The sequence below is a fragment of the Mesoplodon densirostris genome, chromosome 11 (genome assembly GCF_025265405.1).
Source record: "Mesoplodon densirostris isolate mMesDen1 chromosome 11, mMesDen1 primary haplotype, whole genome shotgun sequence".
Classification (NCBI taxonomy): domain Eukaryota; kingdom Metazoa; phylum Chordata; class Mammalia; order Artiodactyla; family Ziphiidae; genus Mesoplodon; species Mesoplodon densirostris.
Genome location: NC_082671.1, coordinates 51,508,064 through 51,532,814, shown reverse-complemented (window position 1 = coordinate 51,532,814; position 24,751 = coordinate 51,508,064). Strand labels below are relative to the sequence as shown.

Genomic DNA, 24,751 nt, shown 5'->3' with positions numbered 1-24,751 from the left:
CACGCCCTGCGGATTCTCCCTCCTTAAGATATCTTAAACTCAACCTGTCTTCCATCCCTTTGCACCAGTCAGTATAGTATAGAATGGTGGTTGGGCAAGTAGCCTTTGGATACAGACTACCTGTTACCAGGTGACCATAGGCAAGTTACATAACCTATATATGCCTCAATTTCCTTATCTGTAAAGTGGAGATAACAGAACCTACCTCCTAGGTTTGTTGAGGATTTAAATGAAAAAAGACATAAAGCCACTAATGTCAGGCAAATAGGCAGTACTTCATGCTACCCATTATTATTAGTTCAAATGTTATTTATCTCCTGCATTCTTGTATTCTTCAACTGGTCTCCCTATTTCTAGCCACACCATTCACCAATCCACCGCTCATCACTGCTACCAGAATGATCTTAAAACTCAAACCACATGTCACTCTCTTCCTTAAAACCTTTAGTGGTTCCCCATCACTTTCAGAAAACCAGCTTCTCTGTCACTGCATGGAAGGCCCTTCATGCCCCGGCTCCCACCCCCTCAGCCACCTCCCCACAGCCAAGCCCCCACAAGCATCCTCCTGCCTACCACCTGCAAAACCCCTGCAAAATCACCGTCTTATTAATGACTTAAGAAAAATTCAAGTCATTCAAAATGCATTATTATTATGTATAAGCTATACTTTATGACTAAATTTCACTGCCTGTTTATATATCATAAGACTATACATTTAGCAACATATAACATTAATAAACTCCAAGCATGTTGTAAAACATTGAGCTATACAAATTATGATCATCTTAATAAGTTATACCATGAACTGGGGAAATTATCTTTTTAAACAGATTAATTATTCCTCAAGTAATTGTAGGCATAATAATATGTATGCTGCAACAAAAATAAAGTCTTAAATTTGACTGTCTTATTGATGCTAACAGCTATATAGGATGGTGACCTAGTATTTTTTTAACATGACAGCCTCTAAAATTAAATTGATTTTAGCAATATTTACAGGATGCCCAAAATTTGCTAAGTTGCTACTTTGAACATTTACTAAAATTGATTCCTACCATCAATTCAATTAAATTTTATATTCAATTAAATTTACCAAGTGGGAACCTAACTCTGTGCAAAGGACTGGGCCAAGGACCATGCAGAACAAGGATATGTAGAACACTAGCCTGGATTTCAAAAGCTCACAGACAACACACTCACATGAACCACGTACACACAAGCTATACACTAATTACTACCTTAAACATTCCTAGTTTTTAAACTTTTACACCTTGCTTTAGATTATTTGCATTCAGTTGACATATAACATGGATATCATGAGGAAAAAAAGCTGTAGCACTGAAATTTAAGTATTCTGTGACCTCCAAGTAACCTATTTAAAAAGTCTAACTGAAAGTCTCCTTTCAACATAAATACTAAAAATACACATCCTGCAACTAAGCAATTTTATGTTAGTGAACTGGCACAATGGTACGAAAACATTTTATAATGAAACAATCTGATATCTACCTAACTCCCTCTATATAACTTTATTCATATGCTAAGGAAGCAACTTTGTCATGTGGTTACAAAAACTCATGAAAATATTTTTTAAAATGTAACACTTATGGTGCACTGAAGAATGTATCTAAACTTAACACTTAAAATGACTTATAGGACTTCCCTGGTGGCACAGGGGTTAAGAATCCGCCTGCCAATGCAGGGTACATGGGTTCGAGCCCTGGCCCGGGAAGATCCCACATGCCGCGGAGCAACTAAGCCCGTGCGCCACAACTACTGAGCCTACGCTCTAGAGCCCGCGAGCCACAGCTTCTGAGCCTGTGGGCCACAACTACTGAAGCCTGCGCACCTAGAGCCCGTGCTCCACAACAAGAGAAGCCACCGTAACGAGAAGCCCGTGCGCTGCAACAAAGAGTAGCCCCCGCTCGCCACAACTAGAGAAGCCCAAACGCAGCGACAAAATCCCAATGCAGCCAGATAAAAATTTAAAAAAAATTTTTAATAAAAATAATAAAATAAAATGACATAAAACACCAATCTTTACAAGTATACCTCATTATTTATATTTTTATTTTCAGAAAAAAACTTATAAATAGTTCATTTAAGTATATTTCTCACTAGTTAAATCACAATTCACTTTATATTTAGTTAGCTTACGTCCAAAAACGTCCTGTATGATATCATTTTCTTAAAAAGCAAAACATTTTATTTTCAGTAGAAAAAAATTTACATATGAAATCCAAAGGCAATAATTTCAGTAAAAATGGAAATCAACCACCATATCTTTTCTTGAGTTCTTCAACAGAATTATCATTCAATCCTGATTTGTCTATGTGATTGAATAATACACGTGCAACTGAAAAAGAAAAAAAATTCATTTTAATCTCCATTTTTAAAAAGTAAAGCAAAAATTAAAGGTAAAAGTAAACAAAAATTAAATATTTTTTACATTATAAAGCAATCATTAGGATTATTTATAAATTCTAATTCAGATATTTAAAAAGCCAACCTGAGAACAGAAAATTATACAACAGTCCAATGATGTTTCTTAGCAGAATATTTTGCTTTGGCAGTAAAAAATTTCCGCTACATCCTCAATGACATTAACTTTGCAGATGAAACATAATTCATTTTGTACTACCTTAAAGATTTTTGACCTGTGTAACAAGTATACTTTTACTTATTTAATATTCCAATTAACTTTTTCAAAACTTAAATCATTTTAAAAGAAAAATTTATATCACTACTATAAATTAAAAATTAGCAATAACATTCACAAGAATGTTTGATGGGCAAGCTGTACATTTTTATAATTACAATTAAAAGTTAAAAAAGATTTGCTTATGAGTCATTTAAAATCTTTATCTTTCATACTACTGAAATGGGTGGTCTACACTCAACACTATGGAAAACGCTATTAGAGTTCATACATTCCTCAACATTAAAACTAGCTAACAGTTTTTAATAATAATGACAATAAAAAAGACAACAACAGCTACTATTTATTGAATATTAAGTTACATGCCAGGAACCACTGTAAGTGCTTCCCATGTTTAACTTAGCGGACAGTGGTGACCCCACCAAGACAGTACTGTTGGTAGGCCAGTCTGAAGGACCAACTCACATTCTTTGAGCAGACTTCAAGTTATCACATCATAGTGGCAAGAAATCCATTCACTCATGCACTTATACTAAGAGGTTATTATGTACTAAGCACTGTTCTACACGCTGAGGCCTAAAGAACAAGGTAGACAAAGTTCCTGCTGTCATGGAGCTTCCATTCTATTAGGGAGAGAGAAATAATAAACAAATACTTAAAATACTGTCAGCTCGTTCTGTATTATGAAGAAAAACAAAGCGAGGTAAGATGACAGAGGGTGATGAGGAAAGGGAGGCAGGCAGTTATTGTGAGTAGGCCGGTGAGGAAAGGTGTCTCTGAGGAGGTGACTACTAGGTGGAAACTGAATGAAGTGAGGAAGAGGCAGGGGAGGATAGTCTAGGCTGAGGGGGAACAGTCAAACACAAAGACCCTGAGGCTATAAGAAGTTTGGCAATTTGGTATATTAAAAAGACACAAAGTCAGTGCGGTGGGGCAGAATGACTAAAAAAAGTGATAAAAAATGAGGTCAGAATAGTAATAAGAAACAGTAATACTTTCAGGGAATTTCAGGGACTGTTTCTGATTAAAGATTAAGCAGAAACTTCTTTTGGTTTACCCCTATTAGGAATCTCTCTAAATTACATGTCCACTTCCCTAAGTTCAACATACAGAGTATTTTTCTTAGTGATTCAGATTCAATGTCACTGCTACATACATAAAGAAGAAACAGAAAAGGAGCCCAAGGTATGTTTAGTCCAGAAAGTATCTGAAAATCATAGTTTTTGCTATTTCTAAAACTAAAAAACTGGTACTCCTGCATTCTAATGATTTTTCTCTTTTTCCTAAAACTACAGTATAGCCTTAGAACTCCAAGTACAATTGACCCTTGAAAAACACGGGTTTCAACTGCACAGATCCACTTAAAGGCGGATATTTTTCAATAGTAAATACTACAATACTACATGATCCACGGTTGGCTGAATCTGTGAATGAGGAACCTCAGATACTGTGGACCGACTATAAAATTGTAGGTGGATTTTCAACTGTTTAGAGGGTTGGCGCCCCTAACTCCCATGTTGTTCAAGGGTCAATTGTAATTGAAGTTTCTCCATAGTTTGATTTTACTTAAATTAGGGTTCTCCAAAACTGACACTTTATGCCAAAGACTGAGATGTAGAAATAAACAAGGGATCCAACTCTTCAGGCTCATCACCTGCCTCTTTTTACCCTCTAACTCTACAATCCAGCCGCACTGCACTCCTTTTAATTTTCTAAGCTCAGTTTGCTCTCTCCTGCCTCAAAACCTCTGCACATTCCCACCTTCTTCATCTGACTCCTGCACTTTTTTGAGAATTCAGCTTAAATCAAAGAAACTCAAGGAAATTAGCTCAAAAAATGGGTGAGAACTCCCATGCACCCACACCCAGTTGCAAGCTCCTGTGGCAGGAACCCTGCACGAGTTCCATCATGCCAGCAGCTCAACCATTACGCTATCACTGCGTTTTCAAGTAGAAGAGCCCAGAACACCTCGGTTTAACTCCTGGGTCTGGCTTCCTAGCTATGGAATCTTGGTCAAGTTCCTTACCTGTGTATGCTTCAGTTTCCTCCTTTGTAAAACCAAAATGATAATCATACCTACACCTCACAAAGTTGTTGTCAGGATCAAAAAATTTAACTTTACTTAATTTAATAGTAATTCAATTTAATTAGCTTAATTGTAATTAATTTAATTGTATGTACCTTGTACATAATTGACATTCAATAAATATTTGCTACCATTTGTTGAATAAAGGGACACACAAGAATAAAGAGATATGAAAAAGCTTTCTTCACAGAACTCACTTTTCTTCTCAGGTTCTGACATAAACATCACTGCCATATCAAACCTTCTTAGTTCAGAAAGTCTTTGTAAGATTTCAAAGATGAGTGATGGCTTTTCTTTCCTGAAATAATCCAAATAAAAAAACAAATTATCAATTAAAAGCAGCTCATTCAGTCTGCTTACTAAAATAATATTTCTAATTTTATATAAATAAGGTCTTCATGTATCATTTTTCCCTGCATACTGTCTATATTTTAAGTGCCCAAATGAATTTTATCAAGTCAACTGAAAAAATTGTAATATTCTTAAATGTGAGGCACAGCACAGACGTTATTAATCTGCTATAATATTTGTCACTTCCATACCCTACCTTTCTCTAAAAAAAATTTTAAGTCATTTTTCCTCCTAATCATTTCCTATTTCATTGTTTGTACTTGTCATCTCTTTACAACTTCTGCAACAGCTAAATTTACAAGAGAGCTAATTTTGCTATACAAAAGGTAATATGACATCAAAAAGAATGAATTTCCCAAATCACTAGAAACAGCTGAGCATTACAACATGAAAACATAACTAAACTTACTTACTCAATGTAAAAGTCATGCAGAATTTTAATGATATGGTTGAATACATCTGGATCTAGATTTTTCTGAAACAGCTTGGGATACAATGATGGTTCAATTTGCTTGGGAAAAATATAAGGTGTTAGAAAATTAAATTATGGCAACATTCCCAATCACAAATTATTTATATAATAATTGCTTAGTTCAACATAGTAAAAAATAACTATTATGCATTAGTATTCAATGAATAATAATGGAGTCACACTGAAATGTAACTATGATAGAAGAATGAAAGTTAGAGGAACTATAAAATAATCACTCTGTTCAAGACAGAGAAAAATCTCATGGAGAGATGTGTACTACCCAACAGAAACAGGAAATGAAAGAGAGCTCTCAAGGACCAATAAAAAGAATTAGAGAGTTTAAAAAATAGAACTACTTGAAAAAGACAATGCTAAAAATCCATTATTTGGTAAATTTCATGAGTTAATTCTTTTTCTTGAGCAAAAAAAGCTCATTTTCAGGAGACTGATGGCCTAAATATTGCAAGCATTGCTTGGCACACAGAAGGCACTCAATGTATTTTAGCTTCTTTCCTCATCTTGAAGGATGAAGAATTAAGTTTAAGTCATGATGTAGGAAATTAGATTAAGTTATTTTAGAAAACAAAATTTAACACAGAACCTTTTTCAGAGGTTCACTGGTTGCAAATATTTAAAATGGTCTGACCAGGCAAGGGATATGTATCAGGCAAGGGATAAGAGCATTTTCTACAATCATATTATAAGCAAATATAGTACTATTATTATATAGTGACCAAAGAAGTTCTTTGGCTTCTAACTTACAGGAGAACTACCAGCTTCCTCCCTCTTACCTTCAAATATTGATACAACATATCTGGAGAATTTTTCAGTTGTCTGAAATCAGATTCAAGCTGAAATGAGTTTGCAGGAACTGGAGGAAGAGCAGTCCTGATAAACTGAGCAGATGTTTTGTCCACCTCTATAGAAATCTTCTCACTGAAAGGCTGACATACATCCTTTTTCAAATTGACTTCAGGTCTGAAATATTTCAGAAGCATCAAACAATTAGAAAAGAACCACAGGGCTTCCCTGGTGGCGCCGTAGTTAAGAATCTGCCTGCCAATGCAGGGGACACAGGTTTGATCCCTGGCCCGGGAAGATCCCACATGCCGCGGAGCAACTAAGCCCATGCGCCACAACTACTGAGCCTGCACTCTAGAGCTTGTGAGCCACAACTACTGAGCCCACGTGCCACAACTACTGGAGCCCACGGGCCTAGAGCCCATGCTCTGTAACAAGAGAAGCCACCACAATGAGAAGCCCATGCACTGCAACAAAGAGTAGCCCCCGCTCACCGCAACTAGAGAAAGCCCACAAGCAGCAATGAAGACCCAAGGCAGCCAAAAATAAATAATAATAATAAAAAAGAAAAACAAAAAGAAGAACCACAAATAGTCAAAGCTTATATAAGGAAACATCAACAGAGATTTTTTAATTTCTGACTTTATTAATACTGTATTATCTATTTATATTCTGCCAGTAGTAAATTCTTTCAGCTGATAATATATGTATACTTTTGGCAAGACAGATTATACTTGTGCAAATTTTCAGATGCTGGTTACGTAATGACTATTCTCATGAGCTGGGCTAATAGCCTGGCCACCTTTTGACGAAACATTTCTATACACTGAATTATTATATCACATATACTCACAAGTCAACCTTTCACTCTGAATTATGTGAATTACCACAGTTTCAAGAAAGATTCCAAGAAGGAAGAAATGCTTCCTCCTTTAAAAAAAAAAAAAAAAAAAACCTGCCTGCTTAAAGTTTTCCCACAATCTATAATATCACTCTAAACAGAACTACTAAAGTTCAAAATTTAAAACAAAAAAAACTTTTAATAGGACTGTTGAGTAGCAATGCAAAAATATATGAATAAAATTTCAACACCCCAAAGTGAACTACTAATCTATGTCTTTTATATTCTTATCATTAAGAAAATGCATGACTTTTTGAAAAATTCTGAACAAAATTTAAAGAGCCCATGAATATCTTAAATATTAATGGCTAGAATAATGATAATGCCTAAATTCTACACTGTTTATGAAGCTTCCCTATAAAAAATTTAAAAACCTGAATTACAAAGTGAAACATATTTACTGAAGTTCTAGAAAAGAAAATGCACAAAATCAATTTGTTCAAGATACTTTCATCACTGTTTGAAGATGACATGATGCTATACATAGAAAATCCTAAAAATGCTACCAGAAATCTACTAGAGCTCATCAATTAATTCAGTAAAGTTGCAGGATACAAAATTAATACACAGAAATCTCCTGCATTCCTATATACTAACAACGAAAGATCTGACAGTGAAATTAAGGAAACACTCTCATTTACCATTGTATCAAAAAGAATAAAATACCTAGGAATAAACCTACCTAATGAGACAAAAGACCTCTACTGTGAAAACTATAAGATGCTGATGAAAGAAATCAGAGATGACACAGATGGAAGGATATACCATGTTCTTGGATTGGAAAAATCAATACTGTCAAAATGACTATACTACCCAAGGCAATCTACAGATTTAATGCGATCCCTATCAAATTACCAATGGCATTTTTCACAGAACTAGAGCAAAAAATTTTTTAATTTATATGGAAACACAAAAGACCCTGAAGAGCCAAAGCAATCTTGAGAAAGAAAAACAGAGCTGGAGGAATCAGACTCCCTGACTTCAGACTATACTACAAAGCTAGAGTAATCAAAACAGTACAGTACTGGCACAAAATCAGAAATATAGATCAATAAAATAGGCTAGGAAGCCCAGAAATAAACTCACAACACACCTACAGTCAACTATCTACAACAAAGGAGGCAAGGCTATACAATGGAGAAAAGACAGTCTCTTCAATAAATGGTACTGGGAAAACTGGACAGCTACATGTAGGAAAATAAAATTAGAACATTCTCTAATACCACACACAAAAATAAACTCAAAATGGATCAAAGAACTAAATGTAAGGCTGTACACTATAAAACTCTTAGAGGAAAACACAGGCAGAACACTCTTTGACATAAACTGCAGTAATATCTTTTCTGATCCACCTCCTAGAATAATGAAAATAAAAACAAAAATAAACAAATGGGACCTAATTAAACTTAAAAGTTTCTGCACAGCAAAGGAAAGTATCAACAAAACAAGAAGAACCCACAGAATGGGAGAAAATATTTGCAACTGAAGCAAATGACAAGGGATTAATCTCTAAAATATACAAACAGCTCATGCAGCTCTATGTCTAAAAAACAAACAACCCAATAAAAAAATGGGCAGAAGATCTAAACAGACATTTCTCCAAAGATGACATACAGATGGCCAAAATGCACATGAAAAGATGGTCAACATCACTAATTATCAGAGAAATGCAAATCAAAACTACAGTGAGATATCACCGCACACCAGTCAGAATGGCCATCATCAAGAAATCTACAAACAGTAAGTACTGGAGAGGGTGTGGAGAAAAGGGAACCCTCCTACACTGTTGATGGGAATGTAAATTGGTACAACTGCTATGGAGAACAGTATGGAGGTTCCTTAAAAAACTTAAAACAGAACTACCATATGATCCAGCAATCCCATTCCTGGGCATATATCCAGAGAAAATGATAATCTGAAAGGATACATGCACCCCAATGTTCACTGCAGCACTATTTACAACAGCCAAGACATGGAAGCAACCTAAATGTCCATCGAAAGAGGAATGGGTAAATAAGATGTGGTACATACACACAATGGAATATTACTAAGCCATAAAAAATAATGAAATAATGCCATTTACAGCAACATGGATGGACCCAAAGATTATCATACTAAGTGAAGTAAGTCAAAGACAAATATCATATGATACCACTCATATGTGGAATCTAATTTTTTTTAAAAAGATACAAATGAACTTATTTATAAAACAGAAACAGACTTACAGATATTGAAAACAAACTTATCATTACCAGAGGGGAAACATGGGGCGGGAGGGATAAATCAGGAGCTTGAGATGAACATACAAAAACTACTATATGTAAGATCAATAAGCAACAAGGACCTACTGTATAGCACAGGGAACTCTACTCAATATTCTGTTATAATCTATATTGAGAAAGAATCTAAAAAAGAATGAATATATGTATATGTGTAACTGAATCACTTTGCTATATACCTGAAACTAACACAACATTGTAAATCTACTATACTCCAATAAAATTAAAATATTTTTTAAAAAAAAGATACTTTCTCTTATTTCTAAAGTCCTCGGTGTGGTAAAGGAATAGTGATCATTCCTTCAGCAAAACCTCTCTTACAGTTAAAAGAAAAACTACAGTGTAAAGTTGGATAGTTCAAAAAACTATGTGGATGAGTACAAACCAGAAGTCTCATCAGCAATATCAATTTTCTAGTGGGATTACTACCATTCTAGATGACTATCAAATAAAAGTATTTCTACTCACTGCAGAGCTGAAGTATCACTGATTTCTTCTATTTTCAATACTTTTGCTTTTGGGATATCACTTGTGGGCAAAAGGTCATCTTGGCTTGAGTTCTTCTTACTTGTGCCAGTGGTTGCTGTTACCTTTGCTGGATTAATAGGATTATGCTCTGGAGCAGCAGCAGTAGTAGTGCTATCTGGCACATCAACAGTCTGTATCAAATTACCAGTTTCTTCAATAATAAGCTTCTTGAGTGGTTTCTAAAACAATTAAAATCAATTCTTTGCATCAACATACAAAGGTTTCCTATTTTAGGGACACAAATTAAAAGGTTACAGTGTTTTTACAGCCAATATCCGAGTTGTAAGTAAATTCAATTTGGAGTCATACTGCCAGACTACTACCATATGTAGGTCTAAATGGGGGAAAGAAGATGCATATATAAATAATTACAAGGCAATGGAACATGCACTATAAAAGGTACAGGTACAGGGCTTCCCTGGTGGCACAGTGGTTGAGAGTCCACCTGCCAATGCAGTGGACACGGGTTCGTGCCCCAGTCCAGGAAGATCCCACATGCCGTGGAGTGGCTGGGCCTGTGAGCCATGGCCGCTGAGCCTGCGCGTCCGGAGCCTGTGCTCCGCAACGGGAGAGGCCACAACAGTGAGAGGCCTGCGTACCGCAAAAAAAAAAAAAAAAAAAAAAAAAAAAAAGGTACAGGTACAAAGTGCTAAAAGAACAGAGGAAGGAAGATAAAAATTGACATCGGGGGGCTTCACAGAAAAAGTACCCAGGAATGGCAGTGTTGAAGGGTATGGCATGGTCAGTGGAAAGGTGAGAAGTCCAGTAGGGCTGGTGCAAGGGGAGGAGAGGTGGAGATAAAGCCTGAAGGGCTCCTTAAAGGCAGCTTATAAAGGGACTTGTGTGCTGTATCAAGGAGTTTGAAGTTTATCCTAGAGGCAACAAAGCTAAGAAAAAAATATGACCAAGTGACATCAGTATTGTGGGCTGAAGGCAAGTAGAACATGGCCAGGCAATAACCTGCATTCTGTATGAAAGAAAAGATCCTGCATGCCGCAACGAACATCCTGCAACTAAGATCTGATGCAGACAAATAAGTAAATAAATAAATATTTTAAAAAACAAAAACAAAAACCTAACTGCATCCTCTAACTGCTGGATAAAACCAGCCTAGAATTAAAGATTTGCCAAATAATTTACACAAAGTTGGTAAGTACTTGACCACAATAATGGTTTTTAATTTATTAAAATAAATAGCATTCACTATTTATTTCAATCATAACAGGTGGCAAATATTTTAAACTTCTTCCTAAGTTTACATGTGATACTCTTTGCTTTTTAATAAAAGACGTTCTTCAGTATACTCTAAGTTTTCATTCCAAATGTAGAGTTGAATTTTAAATCAGAAAGCTGTAAATATAACAACTTTTGACATATATACTAAACTCAGTGTTAAAACCAGGCATTCCATTAGTATAACTAAGAAAAGACCTACTGGTTAACAACTGACTGTTACTAGATGAATGCACATAAATAAAAAAGCTATTAAAAGTCTGTTAACAGAATCCTGTTAGTGGTTCTATCTTTAAGGATAATCATGTTAATCTAAGGCCTTTGCTTTGCCGATAGCTATCAACACCAATAGTTTTCTATCAAGATACTGACCAAGAATGGATATGTGTTAGTGTTAAAAAACAGTGTTAAAGAACAGACTATAAAAAAATAGACTATAACTACTGAATTGTATCAATGCAGTTCCATTTAAAACCAAATCCTTTCATTGACAACAGAGGTGCAAACATGATCCTAGTTAATGAATTTCCTAACAGATGATCTCTTTCAGGGTAGACCAGTGGCTACTGAGAGCTGCTCAATGCTACTGATGGCTGGGAGGGATGAGGGGATGACAGTATGCTAGTAACAGGAGTGAAACACAAAAGGTACCACTACAGTTGAAAGATGTAAGAAAATATGAAAGGATCAATTCATCTCTTTTTAAATTAAGATTTAGAAGCATACATTTTATTTAACTCTATATTATACCATTTCAAGAAAAAGAAAAGAGAAATAAGAATAAACAGAGGGATTCCCTGGTGGTGCAGTGGTTAAGAATCCGCCTGCCAATGCAGGGGACATGGGTTTGAGCCCTGGTTCGGGAAGATCCCACATGCCGCAGAGCAACTAAGCCCATGCGCCACAACTACTGAGCCTGCACTCTAGAGCCCACGAGCCACAACTACTGAGCCCACGAGTGGCAACTACTGAAACCCACGCGCCTAGAGCTGGTGCTCCACAACAAGAGAAGCCACGGCAATGAGGCACCCACGCACCGCAATGAAGAGTAGCCCCCGCTTGCCGCAACTAGAGAAAGCCTGCGTGCAGCAACAAAGACCCAACACAGCCAAAAACAAACAAATAAATAAATAAATAAAATATTTTTTTAAAAAAAGAATAAACAGAAAAGGAGAAAGAGACAAAGGACCAAGCATGAAATTTTGATATGGTAAAACAGGAAAACGAAAAAAATAAAATATTTTAGTGGAGAGCAAGAGATCAGGACAAACTCTCATTTACTACCATCCTACCTAGGAACCCCAGGCCCAGCTGACCTACATTACTGCTCTCCTACAGTCTCTCTAGAGAAGATATATTAAACGTACTCCCCGCTGCAAACCCTCAAGCACAGGACACCCCAACCGAGCCTCTCGCTTGAATAAAGTAACCCCAGGACTCTTTTTTCTCCACCTCCTGGGCCTTCCTTTCTTTCCTGACCACCTTCCTCAGTGTCCAGGTGGCCTCACACATATATGACTGAAAAGGAAATTAACATGTGTTTTACGTGAAACTGCCTTAGCATTATTGGACATTATTTCCTTTGATCTCAACTAACCTGTGAGTTATTCTCAATTTAAGTTTAAAGCTTATGAAATGGGGCTCAAATCAACTCAAAAGCATCATACCAAACTGCACCTACTATTTTTTAAATAATGCCCACTTTTTTAAATGGAGACCTATTACAAAAATAAATAGCAATTATTTCCCCTTCCCACTAGGATAATGATTTTGTTTGTTGGATCAGTTACAAAATGGTTTACCCTAGATCTCTCAATTCATGAAGGTGTTCTGTTTTGAGATCCAGCCACAAAAGATTCAAACTTATGTTGCATTTTCACAACTATTAACATAAACTGATTTTTAAACTGAGGGAGAAGAGAACCCAACAGATTTATAAAAGCTGTTTAGGGTATACTGGCCATGGGACATTCTTCCATACACAGATATCTGATTTACCACATGGTAATGTCTTTATAATTATGGACAGCAAAAGTCTGACAAAGGCTTTGTTTTTAACTTTTGAATTAACTTCTGTGACAAAGTTTTACAAAGAGATAAAAGTTTAAATCACATTGGATTAAACATTTAATCACCTTTATTGTTAAGAATAGAATAATAGCAAGTGAATATGATGTATGAAAATGAACATGATGTATGAAAATGTATGAAAGCAACTAAGATTTATGCCTGGCACATGAAACAATTATTATCTCAGAAAATTCAAGAATAAAGTCAAAATAAGAACCCAAGAAAAATATTAAACACAGAATTCCTCTATCTGTTATTAACTTGAACTATGAACTTGACAAACACAAACTTTCTTTGCCTCACCTTCTTCCTTTGTAAAAGGAGGATAAAAATATCTGCTCCGACTTCCTTGTAAAATTGTTATTTCTCTCAAAGCATCATCCATGCATAACAGTTACTTCTAGGGTGCAGGGAGATCATGATCAGCGAGGGGCACAGAGGGAGATTTTTGGAGGCTGATACCTTTCAATTTTTTGACCTGGTTGGTGGTTTCATAGGTGTTCACTTTATTCTTTAAATCTTAATTTGTTCTGTGTATTTTTCTATATGCATTTTATCTCTCATAATTTCTATATATAATACCATGTAAATGTTAGAAGTTACCATAGAGTCACACACACACTATATACATATATAAACAAAACAAACCACTGAATTTTACCAGCTACTCTTTCTGTTCCAATATTGCAGGAAAAAACTGGCTTTGTTGGATTTAATGAAAAACAGTATGGTATACCAAAAACAATGTGCAGTGTATATTCTTAAGAATAATTCTGCCTATACAGGCAATACCTTGGAGATATTGCAGGTTCAGTTACAGACCACCACAATAAAGTGAATATTGCAATAAAGCAAGTCACATAAATCCTTTGGTTTCTCAATGCATATAAAAGTTATGTTTACACTATACTGTACTCTTTTAAGTGTGTAATAGCATTATGTCTTTAAAAAATGTACATACCTTAATTAAAAAATACTTTATTGCAAAAAAAATGCTAACCATCATCTGAGCCTTCAGCAACCCTTTTTGCAATAGTAACAAAGATCACTGATCACAGATCACCATAACAAATATGATAGTAATGAAAAAGTTTGAAATATTGCAAAAATTACCAAAATGTGACACAAAGACATGAAGTAAGAAAATGCTATTGGAAAAATGGTGCTGATAGACTTGCTCAGCACAGGGTTGCCACAAACCTTCAATTTGTAAAAAACGCAGTATCTGCAAAGTGCAATAAAAACAAGGTATGCCTGTACTAGATTTTTGCCAAAGTGCTAACTTTAGATCAAACCCCACAGAAGATGAAAGACTACTGTAATAAAATCCCAATCTCAAATAACAGTAATAGAAGTAAAAATATTTAATTACAAAATGTAAAACTGTTCCAGATTCCTTTAAAGCCAGAAAATATGTAGAAATATTTACTGTTAAATTAAAAGTCGCTTTAAAAAGTTACCCCAGAACTTTAAACAGCTCAATTTTCCCCAATTTGATTATGTCAATATTCCTAAGAAGTATTTTTTAAAGATTCTAAAAATGGCTCTTGGAAGAGATTTCAACATTTCTTTTCAGAGTCTACTAATTCAACATTTGTTTTCAGCTCTTATTAATAGAACACTGATATTTAAATAGCAAGGGAAAAAATTAAAGGGCTTTACTTTTCAGAGTCTACTAATTTCTTTTCAGAGTCTACTAATTCAACATTTGTTTTCAGCTCTTATTAATAGAACACTGATATTTAAATAGCAAGGGAAAAAATTAAAGGGCTTTACTTACCGTTGATCCAAGATGAGGTGGATTATCAATGGGTTTTATCACGTTTTGCCTTTGAGTAGAATCAAGAAAGACATCATCCCACTGTCCTTTCTCAATTAATTCCTTGAAAATAAATTTGTAATCATGACTATCAAAATATTCTCAACTTAAGCATGCAACAAATAAATGTGTTTATGCTTCAGAAAATAAGACCATATTTTGGTGGAAAGGATGCATACCTTTTTAATTTTGGAAAGTTCAGTCACTGCCTGCTTATTTCCAGGTTCCAGAAGTAAAACAGTTTCAAAATCTGAAATGAATTTTTAAGAAATATAATAAATTTGTGAAAATACTTTATGGAGTTCAAGAAATTATATATTTAGTTAGTAACCCCACATTTATCTCAAGAAGTTTTACTCAGGATGCTAGGAAACTGGTGAGCAATAATAAGAACTAACATTTACCAACTGCTATTCTAGTTGCTTTATATGAATTCTCATGTAACCATGACTACAACTCCACTTTACAGTGAAACAACTGAGGCCTTGATCTAGAGGTCATCTAACTTACCAAAACTCACACTGTTGACAAATGACAGGGTAATCACCAAACATAAGACAGAATCTAAGAGAATCCCAGAAAATGGAATATTATTAAGCCTTAAAAAAAGAATCAAAGTCTGACATACGGTACAACATGGATGAGCCTTAGAGACAAGCTAAGTGAAATAAGCCAGACACGAAAGGACAACTACTGTATGATTCTACTCACATGAGGTACTAGAATAGTCAAATTCAGAGACAGAAATTAGAATGTTGATTACCAGGGGCTGGAAGAAGGGGGAATGGAGAGTTATTGTCAAAAGGGTAGAATGTTCAGAATGTAATGATGAAAAAGTTCTGGAGATGTGTAATGGTGATGGTTGCACAACAATGTGAATGTACTCAATGCCACTGAACTGTACACTTAAAAATGGTTAAAACAGTAAATTTTATGTTATGTCTATTTTACCATAATAAAAAAATGCGTGGGCTACAGCTGAAGCCAGACTTAAACTGCCAGATTTAAATGAACATTCAAAACACAAAGGCTGAAAAACAATTATATAAGTATTGATGTGTCAAGAAGTTAGAAAACCAGCAAATTAAGCCAAAAGACAGATGAAGGAAGGAAATAAAAAGCAGAAATATGTAAAACAGAAAACACACAAGAGAAGTAAGTTGGTTCTTCAAAATGACTAACAGAGTAAATACTTAAAAGATCATGAAAAAATAAGAATAACTAGTATCAAGAAAAAAAGCAGGGGCATCACTACAGTCTCATATTATCCTCTACCTCCTGGTTGCTGACTCCCTTTTCATTCTTGCTTTTCTTGCTTTTTTCCTTCTCACCTATAATTCGAATTTTTCATTAATTTTGGTCAGATTGTACTGTATGCTATTAAAAGATAACCAGGTCCACTATGGAAGCTGAATTCCTTCAAATCTACAAATGTATTCATGATCTAAACTGTGAAAGAAAATGTACTTTTCTAAGTTCTGTATCCTTGAACCATGGGAAAGCTATGCAAATCTCTGCTTCTATAACAGGAGTGTCAACAGGAAGAGTGAGGGCCGGGTGTTATAAAAATAGTCTTACCTTGTTTGGCCTCATTGAGCTTTCCCAAAAATGTTCTTGCAGTTCCCCTTCTGGCAAAAGCTTTAGAATATGAGCCATCTAATAAAATGGCTTGTGTGCAGTCTTCTTCAGCCTCTTCATACCTATTAAACATGATAAAATGACCAAGTAGAAAAACGTAGCTTACAGAAAACTTCATATAAACTCAGTTTCTAATATAAAAATATACATATAATTTCAATTACCAGCTCCCAAATCTGTGTTTGAGGGAAAAGACTAATTTTTAAATTTTTTATTCTCACCAAATTTTGGAATCATCTGGTGAGGAGAGAGAAGGTATCAGATTAAGGGAAAGTCAGGAAAGAGTCTGCTGGAAGGATGAAATTAATGATGATAAATTATGAGTAGAATGAGTAGAACAGACAAAAGAACACCACTGCTGGCAGTGTACCTCCCCTCCAACTCTCAGTATGTACAGGTACTATATTAAAAATTATAACTGGCATTAAACCTCCAAACTTCATTAATATTTACCCACAGTACACATCACCTAAGGAAAACAGCACACACAGAACTTAGGATTCATTATATACGTCAAAGCGTATCATCTAATACTTTTCATATATTCTACTTTTCATAAATTCTACTCAGTCATGCAACCAGCAATTAATTCAGTCTGAGTACTGCTTTATGACAACAAAAAGCTAAGAAAGGCTAAAAAAAACAAACAAACAACAGAAAAAACTTGAGACCCTCATATACATTAAAATGACATTAATGAATTATTGTGAATTCATTTGGCATAATAATGGTATTGTGGTTATGTATGAAACATCCTTTAGGGATGAAATATCATAATGTCTCTAATTTGCTTTACAATAATTCAGGGGGAAAAAACTGAAACAAATATGACAAAATAGGTATGGCTAGTGAACACTAGATGATTTGGTACATAGAGTTTATTATGAAAAGTTTCATAATAAAAATATTTTTTTAAAAAAGAATCTTCTGTGATCACATTCTTCCCAAGGCCTAAGTGAATACCATTCTACCTTCAAAACAAGACCTAGTATGAAAAAGATTAAACACCTCTGAATTTTCACTTTTCAACAAGAGGAAGAACATGTTTGTGTGTGTTCGTGTCCATGCCCCAACCAGTATATTTTCTACTTGACTGATTATATCATTCTCCCATTCAAGATACTGCATGGTCCCCACATTTTTTACAATAAAGACTGCAGAGCACAAAGTCGGGGGCTTGCATGACGCTCCAGCCTTATCTCTGCCACTGCCCCTGCATATCAGCCATCATATGGACCACTTGTCCTTTCCAGAGGTACCATGGAGTTTCCCACTCCTGTGCCTCTGAACCTGCACGAGGACACTCGCCCTGTTTTTTCACCTCACTAATCACACTATCCCTTTAGATCTCGGTTCAGTTCAAACTCCTGTTTGAAAGAGTTGCTCTTTTCCTTGCTCCTCATCTAGTCTATAACATCTGACAGCAGTCACCATGTAGCAGAGAAAACTTCTGATATTAACTGAATCTAAAAGACACACTAGAAAAAGATACAAATAAGAGTCACATAGGGAGACCTTCAAGCTGGCGGAAGAGTAAGACGTGGAGATCGCCTTCCTCCCCACAAATACATCAGAAATACATCTACATGTGGAACAACCCCTACAGAACACCTACTGAACTCTGGCAGAAGACCTCAGATCTCCCAAAAGGCAAGAAACTCCCCACATACCTGGGTAGGGCAAAAGAAAAATGAAAAAACAGAGACAAAAGAATAGGGACGGAACCTGCACCTCTGGGAGGAAGCTGTGAAGGAGGAAAGGTTTCCACACACTAGGAAGACCCTTCACTGATGGAGACAGGGGGTGGTGGAGGGGAAGCTTCGGAGCCACAGAGGAGAGCGCAGCCACAGGGGTGCGGAAGGCAAAGCAGAGAGATTCCCGCACAGAGGATCGGTGCCGACCAGCACTCACCAGCCCGACCAGCACTCACCAGCCCAAGAGGCTTGTCTGCTCACCCGCCAGGGCGGGTGGGGCTGGGAGCTGAGGCTCGGGCTTCGGTCGGATCACAGGGAGAGGACTGGGGTTGGCTGCATGAACACAGCCTGAGGGGCCAGTGCACCACGGCTAGATGGGAGGGAGTCCGGGAAAAAGTCTGGACCTGCCTAAAAGGCAAGAGACCATTGTTTCCGGGTGCGCGAAGAAAGGGGATTCAGAGCACCGCCAAAACGAGCTCCAGAGATGGGCACGAGCTGTGGCTATCAGCATGGACCCCAGAGACGGGCATGAGATGCTAAGGCTGCTACTGCAGCCACCAAGAAGCCTGTGTGCGGGCACAGGTCACTCTCCACACCTCCCCTCCCGAGAGCCTGTGGGGCCACCACTGCCAGGGTCCCGTGATCCAGGGACAACTTTCCCAGGAGAACGCACAGCGCGCCTCAGGCTGGTGCAATGTCCTGCTGGCCTCTGCCGCCGCAGGCTCATCCCACATCCATACCCCTCCCTCCCCCCAGCCTGAGTGAGCCAGAGCCCCCTAATCAACTGCTCCTTTAACCCCATCCTGTCTGAGCTAAGAACAGACGGCCTCAGGCGACCTACAGACAGAGGTGGATCCAAATCCAAAGATGAATGCTGGTAGCTGTGCAAACAAAGAAGAGAAAGGGAAATCCCTCCCAGAAGCCTCAGGAGCAGTGGATCAAATCTCCACAATCAGCTTGATGTACCCTGCATCTGTGGAATACCTGAATAGACAACAAATCATCCCAAATTCAGGAGGTGGACTTTGGGAGCAACGATATATTTTTTTCCTTTTTCTCTTTTTGTGAGTGTGTATGTGTAAGCTTCTGTGTGTGATTTTGTCTGCATAGCTTTGCTTTTACCATTTGTCCTAGGGTTCTGTCTGTCCGTTAATTTTGGGGGGTTTTTTTGTATAGTTTTTAGCATTTGTTATCATTGGTAGATTTGTTTTTTGGTTTGGTTGCTCTCTTTTTCTTTCTTTTCTTTTTTTATTACTTTTTAATTTTTTTATTTTAATAACTTTATTTTATTTTGTTTCTTTTTTTTCTCCTTCTTTTTTTCTCCCTTTTCTTCTGAGCCATGTGCCTGACAGGGTCTTTGCTGCTCCAGCCAGGTGTCAGGCCTGTGCCTCTGAGGTGGGAGAGCCAAGTTCAGGACATTGGTCCACCAGAGACCTCTCAGATCCACGTAATATCAAATGGCGAAAGCTCTCCCAGGGATCTCCATCTCAACGCTAAGACCCAGCTCCACTCAACGCACAGCAAGCTACAGTGCTGGACACCCTGTGCCAAACAACTAGCAAGATAGGAATACAACCCCACCCATTAGCAGAGAGGCTGCCTAAAATCATAATAAGGTCACAAACACCGCCAAAACACACTACCGGACACGGACCTGCCCACCAGAAAGACAAGATCCAGCCTCATTCACCAGAACACAGGCACCAGTCCCCTCCACCAGGAACCCTACACAACCCACTGAACCAATGTTAGCCACTTCGGGAAGACACCAAAAACAATAGGAACTACAAACCTGCAGTCTGCGAAAAGGAGACCCCAAACACAGTAAGTTAAGCAAAACGAGAAGATGGAGAAACACACCAGCAGATGAAAGAGTAAGATAAAAAGCCAACAGACCAAACAACTGAAGAGGAAATAGGCAGTCTACCTGAAAAAGAATTCAGAGTAATGGTAGTAAAGATGATCCAAAATCTTGGAAATAGAATGGAGAAAATACAAGAAACATTTAACAAGGACCTAGAAGAACTAAAGGGTAAACAAACAATGATGAACAACACAATAAATGAAATTAAAAATTCTCTAAAAGGAATCAATAGCAGAAAAACTGAGGCAGAAGAACGGATAAGTGACCTGTAAGATAAAATAGTGGAAATAACTACTGCAGAGCAGAATAAAGAAAAATGAATGAAAAGAATGGATGACAGTCTCAGAGACCTCTGAGACAACATTAAATGCACCAACATTCAAATTATAGGGGTCCCAGAAGAAAAAGAGAAAAAGAAAGGGACTGAGAAAATATTTGAAGAGATTAGAGTTGAAAACTTCCCTAACATGGGAAAGGAAATAGTCAAGGCCAGGAAGCGCAGTGAGTCCCATATGGGATAAATCCAAGGAGAAACACGCCAGGACACATATTAATCACTTTATCAAAAATTAAATACAAAGAAAAAATATTAAAAGCAGCAAGGGAAAAACAACAAATAACATATAAGAGAATCCCCATAAGGTTAACAGTTTATCTTTCAGCAGAAACTCTGCAAGCCACAATGGAGTGGCAGGACATATTTAAAGTGACGAAAGGGAAAAACCTACAACCAAGATTACTCTACCCAGCAAGGATCTCATTCAGCTTCGATAGAGAAATCAAAAGCTTTACAGACAAGCCAAAGCTAAGAGAATTCAGCACCACCAAACCAGCTTTACAACAAATGCTAAAGGAACTTCTCTAGGCAAGAAACACAAGAGAAGGAAAAGACCTACAATAACAAACCCAAAACAATTAAGAAAATGGTAACAGGGACATACATATTGATAATTACCTTAAATGTAAATGGATTAAATGCCCCAACCAAAAGACACAGACTGGCTGAATGGATACAAAAACAAAACCCATATATATGCTGTCTACAAGAGACCCACTTCAGAACTAGGGACATATACAGAGTGAAAGTGAGGGGATGGAAAAAAGATATTCCATGCAAATGGAAATCAGAAGAAAGCTGGAGTAGCAATTCTCAATATCGGACAAAATAGACTTTAAAATAAAGACTATTACAAGAGACAAAGAAGGACACTACATAATGATCAAGGGATCAATACAAGAAGATATAACAATTATAAGTATTTATGCACCGAACATAGGAGCACCTCAATATATAAGGCAAATGCTAACAGCCATAAAAGGGGAAATCGACAGTAACACAATCATAGGAGGGGACTTTAACACCCCACTTTCACCAATGGACAGATCATCCAAAATGAAAATAAACAAGGAAACACAAGCTTTAAATGATACATTAAACAAGATGGGATTAATTGATATTTATAGGACATTTCATCCAAAAACAACAGAATACACTTTCTTCTCAAGTGATCATGGAACATTCTCCAGGACAGATCACATCTTGGGTCACAAATCAACTCCTGATAAATTTAAGAAAACTGAAATCCCATCAAGTATGTTTTCCAACCACAACACTATGAGACTACACATCAATTACAGGAAAAAATCTGTAAAAAATACAAGCATATGGATGCTAAACAATACACTACTTAACAACCAAGAGATCACTGAAGAAATCAAAGAGGAAATCAAAAAATACCTAGAAACAAATGACAATGAAAACACGACAACCCAAAACCAATGGGATGCAGCAAAAGCAGTTCTAAGAGGGAAGTTTATAGCAATACAATCCTACCTCAAGAAACAAGAAACATCTCAAATAAACAACCTAATCTTACACCTAAAGCAATTAAAGAAAGAAGAACAAAAAAACCCCAAAGTTAACAAGAGGAAAGAAATCGTAAAGATCAGATCAGAAATAAATGAAAAAGAAATGAAGGAAACAATAGCAAACATCAATAAAACTAAAAGCTGGTTCTTTGAGAAGATAAATAAAATTGATAAACCATTAGCCAGACTCATCAAGAAAAAAAGGGAGAAGACTCAAATCAATAGAATTAGAAATGAAAAAGGAGAAGTAACAACTGACACTGCAGAAATACAAAGGATCATGAGAGATTACTACAAGCAACTATATGTGAATAAAATGGACAACCTGGAAGAAATGAACAAATTCTTAGAAAGGCACAACCTTCCAAGATTGAACCAGGAAGAAATAGAAAATATAAACAGACCAAAAACAAGCACTGAAATTGAGACTGTGATTAAAAATCTTCCAACAAACAAAAGCCCAGGACCAGATGACTTCACAGGCGAATTCTATCAAACATTTAGAGAAGAGCTAACACCTATCCTTCTCAAATTCTTCCAGACAAAACCAGACAAAGATGTCTCAAAGAAAGAAACCTACAGGCCAATATCACTGATGAACAGAGATGCAAAAATCCTCAACAAAATACTAGCAAACAGAATCCAACAGCACATTAAAAGGATCATACACCATGATCAAGTGGGGTTTATTCCAGGAATGCAAGGATTCTTCAATATACGCAAATCAATCAACGTGATATACCATATTAACAAACTGAAGGAGAAAAACCATATGATCATCTCAATAGATGCAGAGAAAGCTTTCGACAAAATTCAACACCCATGTATGATAAAAACCCTGCAGAAAGTAGGCATAGAGGGAACTTTCCTCAACATAATAAAGGCCATATATGACAAACCCACAGCCAACATCATCCTCAATGGTGAAAAACTGAAACCATTTCCACTAAGATCAGGAACAAGACAAGGCTGCCCACTCTCACCACTCTTATTCAACTTAGTTTTGGAAGTTTTAGCCACAGCAATCAGAGAAGAAAAGGAAATAAAAGGAATCCAAATCAGAAAAGAAGAAGTAAAGCTGTCACTGTTTGCAGATGACATGATACTATACATAGAGAACCCTAAAGATACTACCAGAAAACTATTAGAGCTAATCAATGAATTTGGTAAAGTAGCAGGATACAAAATTAATGCACAGAAATCTCTGGCATTCCTGTACACTAATGATGAAAAATCTGAAAGTGAAATCAAGAAAACACTTCCATTTACCACTGCAACAAAAAGAATAAAATATCTAGGAATAAACCTACCTAAGGAGACAAAAGACCTGTATGCAGAAAATTATAAGACACTGATGAAAGAAATTAAAGATGATACAAATAGATGGAGAGATGTACCACGTTCCTGGATTGGAAGAATCAATATTGTGAAAATGACTCTACTACCCAAAGCAATCTACAAATTCAGTGCAATCCCTATCAAACTACCACTGGCATTGTTCACAGAACTAGAACAAAATATTTCAAAATTTGTTTGGAAAAACAAAAGACACCGAATAGCCAAAGCAATCTTGAGAACGAAAAACGGAGCTGGAGGAATCAGGCTCCCTGACTTCAGACTATACTACAAAGCTACAGTAATCAAGACAGTATGGTACTGGCACAAAAACAGAAAGATAGATCAATGGAACAGAATAGAAAGCCCAGAGATAAACCCACGCACATATGGTCACCTTATCTTTGATAAAGGAGGCAGGAATGTACAGTGGAGAAAGGACAGCCTCTTCAATAAGTGGTGCTGGGAAAACTGGACACGGACATGTAAAAGTATGAGATTAGATCACTCCCTAACACCATACACAAAAATAAGCTCAAAATGGATTAAAGACCTAAATGTAAGGCCAGAAACTATCAAACTCTTAGAGGAAAACATAGGCAGAACACTCTATGACATAGATCACAGCAAGATCCTTTTTGACCCATGTCCTAGAGAAATGGAAATAAAAACAAAAATAAACAAATGGGACCTAATGAAACTTCAAAGCTTTTGCACAGCAAAGGAAACCATAAACAAGACCAAAAGACAACCCTCAGAATGGGAGAAAATATTTGCAAATGAAGCAACTGACAAAGGATTAATCTCCAAAATTTATAAGCAGCTCATGCAGCTCAATAGCAAAAAAACAAACAACCCAATCCAAAAATGGGCAGAAGACCTAAATAGACATTTCTCCAAAGAAGATACAGATTGCCAACAAACACGTGAAAGAATGCTCAATATCATTAATCATTAGAGAAATGCAAATCAAAACTACAATGAGATATCATCTCACACCAGTCAGAATGGCCATCATCAAAAAATCTAGAAACAATAAATGCTGGAGAGGGTGTGGAGAAAAGGGAACCCTCTTGCACTGCTGGTGGGAATGTGAATTGGTACAGCCGCTATGGAGAACAGTATGGAGGTTCCTTAAAAAACTACAAACAG

At 36.6% G+C, this 24,751-nt stretch overlaps 1 protein-coding gene across 2 annotated transcripts in view; it reads right to left on the bottom strand.

The window, feature by feature from the left end:
* Nucleotides 1-2,101: 2,101 nt before the first annotated feature.
* The window catches only part of RPAP3 (RNA polymerase II associated protein 3), a 41,705-nt gene continuing 19,055 nt past the window's right edge, over nt 2,102-24,751 (bottom strand). For both annotated transcript variants that reach the window (XM_060112496.1, XM_060112497.1), the window contains exons 10-17: nt 16,778-16,899; nt 15,379-15,449; nt 15,161-15,262; nt 10,018-10,256; nt 6,360-6,546; nt 5,510-5,607; nt 4,943-5,043; nt 2,102-2,356 (exon numbers count right to left, since the gene is read on the bottom strand). In XM_060112496.1, the coding sequence (XP_059968479.1) occupies nt 2,271-2,356; nt 4,943-5,043; nt 5,510-5,607; nt 6,360-6,546; nt 10,018-10,256; nt 15,161-15,262; nt 15,379-15,449; nt 16,778-16,899 (1,006 nt within the window). In that variant the 3' untranslated portion in view covers nt 2,102-2,270. The remainder of the gene's footprint in view (nt 2,357-4,942; nt 5,044-5,509; nt 5,608-6,359; nt 6,547-10,017; nt 10,257-15,160; nt 15,263-15,378; nt 15,450-16,777; nt 16,900-24,751) is intronic.